The sequence below is a fragment of the Phaethon lepturus genome, unplaced genomic scaffold (assembly GCF_000687285.1).
Source record: "Phaethon lepturus isolate BGI_N335 unplaced genomic scaffold, ASM68728v1 scaffold38643, whole genome shotgun sequence".
Classification (NCBI taxonomy): Eukaryota; Metazoa; Chordata; class Aves; order Phaethontiformes; family Phaethontidae; genus Phaethon; species Phaethon lepturus.
This window is the reverse complement of record NW_010530461.1, coordinates 16,149-17,331: the sequence shown is the minus strand read 5'-3', so window position 1 is coordinate 17,331 and position 1,183 is coordinate 16,149. Positions and strand designations below refer to the sequence as shown.

Sequence of the window (1,183 nt, the reverse complement as noted above, 5' to 3'; positions counted from 1 at the left end):
TGGCCGGCGGGCGAGCAAAGCCCTTCCCGCAGCCCCCCGCGCTGGGGGGCTCAGCAGAGCGCAGGTCACTGTGCCGCGAGCACGTCACTTCAGCCAGCGTGGGGACGGCCCCACCGCGAAAGCAACATGTTCCTACGTCACCCGCTGCCGGATGCCTCTCGCACTTTCCAGGCCCCTCCCCCCCCTCCCCAGGGGCTGCCCGCCGTCCTGTCCCGGCCCCTCAGCATGGCGGTGGTGCACCCCTCCCGGGGAGGGCACACGGGCTGGTTTCTGGTCTCACCAGGGGTCCCAGGCAGCTGAGGGTCTGCAAACAGGGTGGGGGGCAGAGAGGCTCTCCTGCCTGCAGACGGGGGGGTGGAATGGGCCACAGGCAAGGGCAGGGAAGGTAGGGAGGAGCAGAGCCCAGCCCTGCTCTCTGCCTGGGAAGTAGAAAGGCCACAGATTTTTGGCAGGGGCGGCTCAGGCATCTTGTTCGGAGGCTGAGGTGATGCTGCTAATTATAAGCCAGGAGAGCAGAGCTGCAAGAGTAAGGGCAAAGGTATGCTGAGCACGACGTAAGAGGTGCCTCACCTCATGGATGAGTAACAAGAATGAGCTGGAACAGGCTGGAAAGAGCTGAGCTCTTCTCCCGAGGATGACGTGATGTGCAGGATGAGGCCACGCCTCCCGGGAAGGGCAATAAAAGCCACGGGCAGCAGCGCCGGAGCAGAACGCTCACAACCCCTGGAGAGGGCACAGCCAGCAGCAGCAGCGATGCTTTGCCGAATGCACCTCGCACCATTCGCCTCCAGCTCCCTGGCCACCCGGCTGGGCACGGTGAGGACCCTCTGGCCGCACGCAGAGACCATCTTCACTGAGCTGCAGCAGGAGATGGAGAAAGCTCGGGAGTTCATGAGCAGCTTCGAGCAACTCCTGAGCAGCCAAGGAGCCACCGCCATGGAGCGAGCCCCGAGCACCAGCGCAGCCCTGACCCAGGGCTCCGTGGAGGGCTTCTCCATCTGCCAGGACGTCAAGAACTTTGCTCCCGAGCAGCTGTCGGTGAAGGTGGTGGGCAGGAAGGTGGTGCTGGTGGGGCAGAAGGAGACGCAGAGCACGGACGAGAAGGGCTCCTTCTCCTACAAGTACGAGGTGCTGAAGCGGGAGTGGGACGTGCCCGAGGCGGTGGAGGCCGATGAGCGGGCCT

The 1,183-nt window shown here is 64.7% G+C and overlaps 1 protein-coding gene across 1 annotated transcript in view; it reads left to right on the top strand.

Annotated features, from left to right (window-relative positions):
• Nucleotides 1-697: 697 nt before the first annotated feature.
• The window catches only part of LOC104618629 (heat shock protein 30-like), a 676-nt gene continuing 190 nt past the window's right edge, over nt 698-1,183 (top strand). Inside the window, exon 1 of the mRNA XM_010284273.1 lies at nt 698-1,179. Within this exon, the coding sequence (XP_010282575.1) occupies nt 754-1,179 (426 nt within the window). The 5' untranslated portion in view covers nt 698-753. The remainder of the gene's footprint in view (nt 1,180-1,183) is intronic.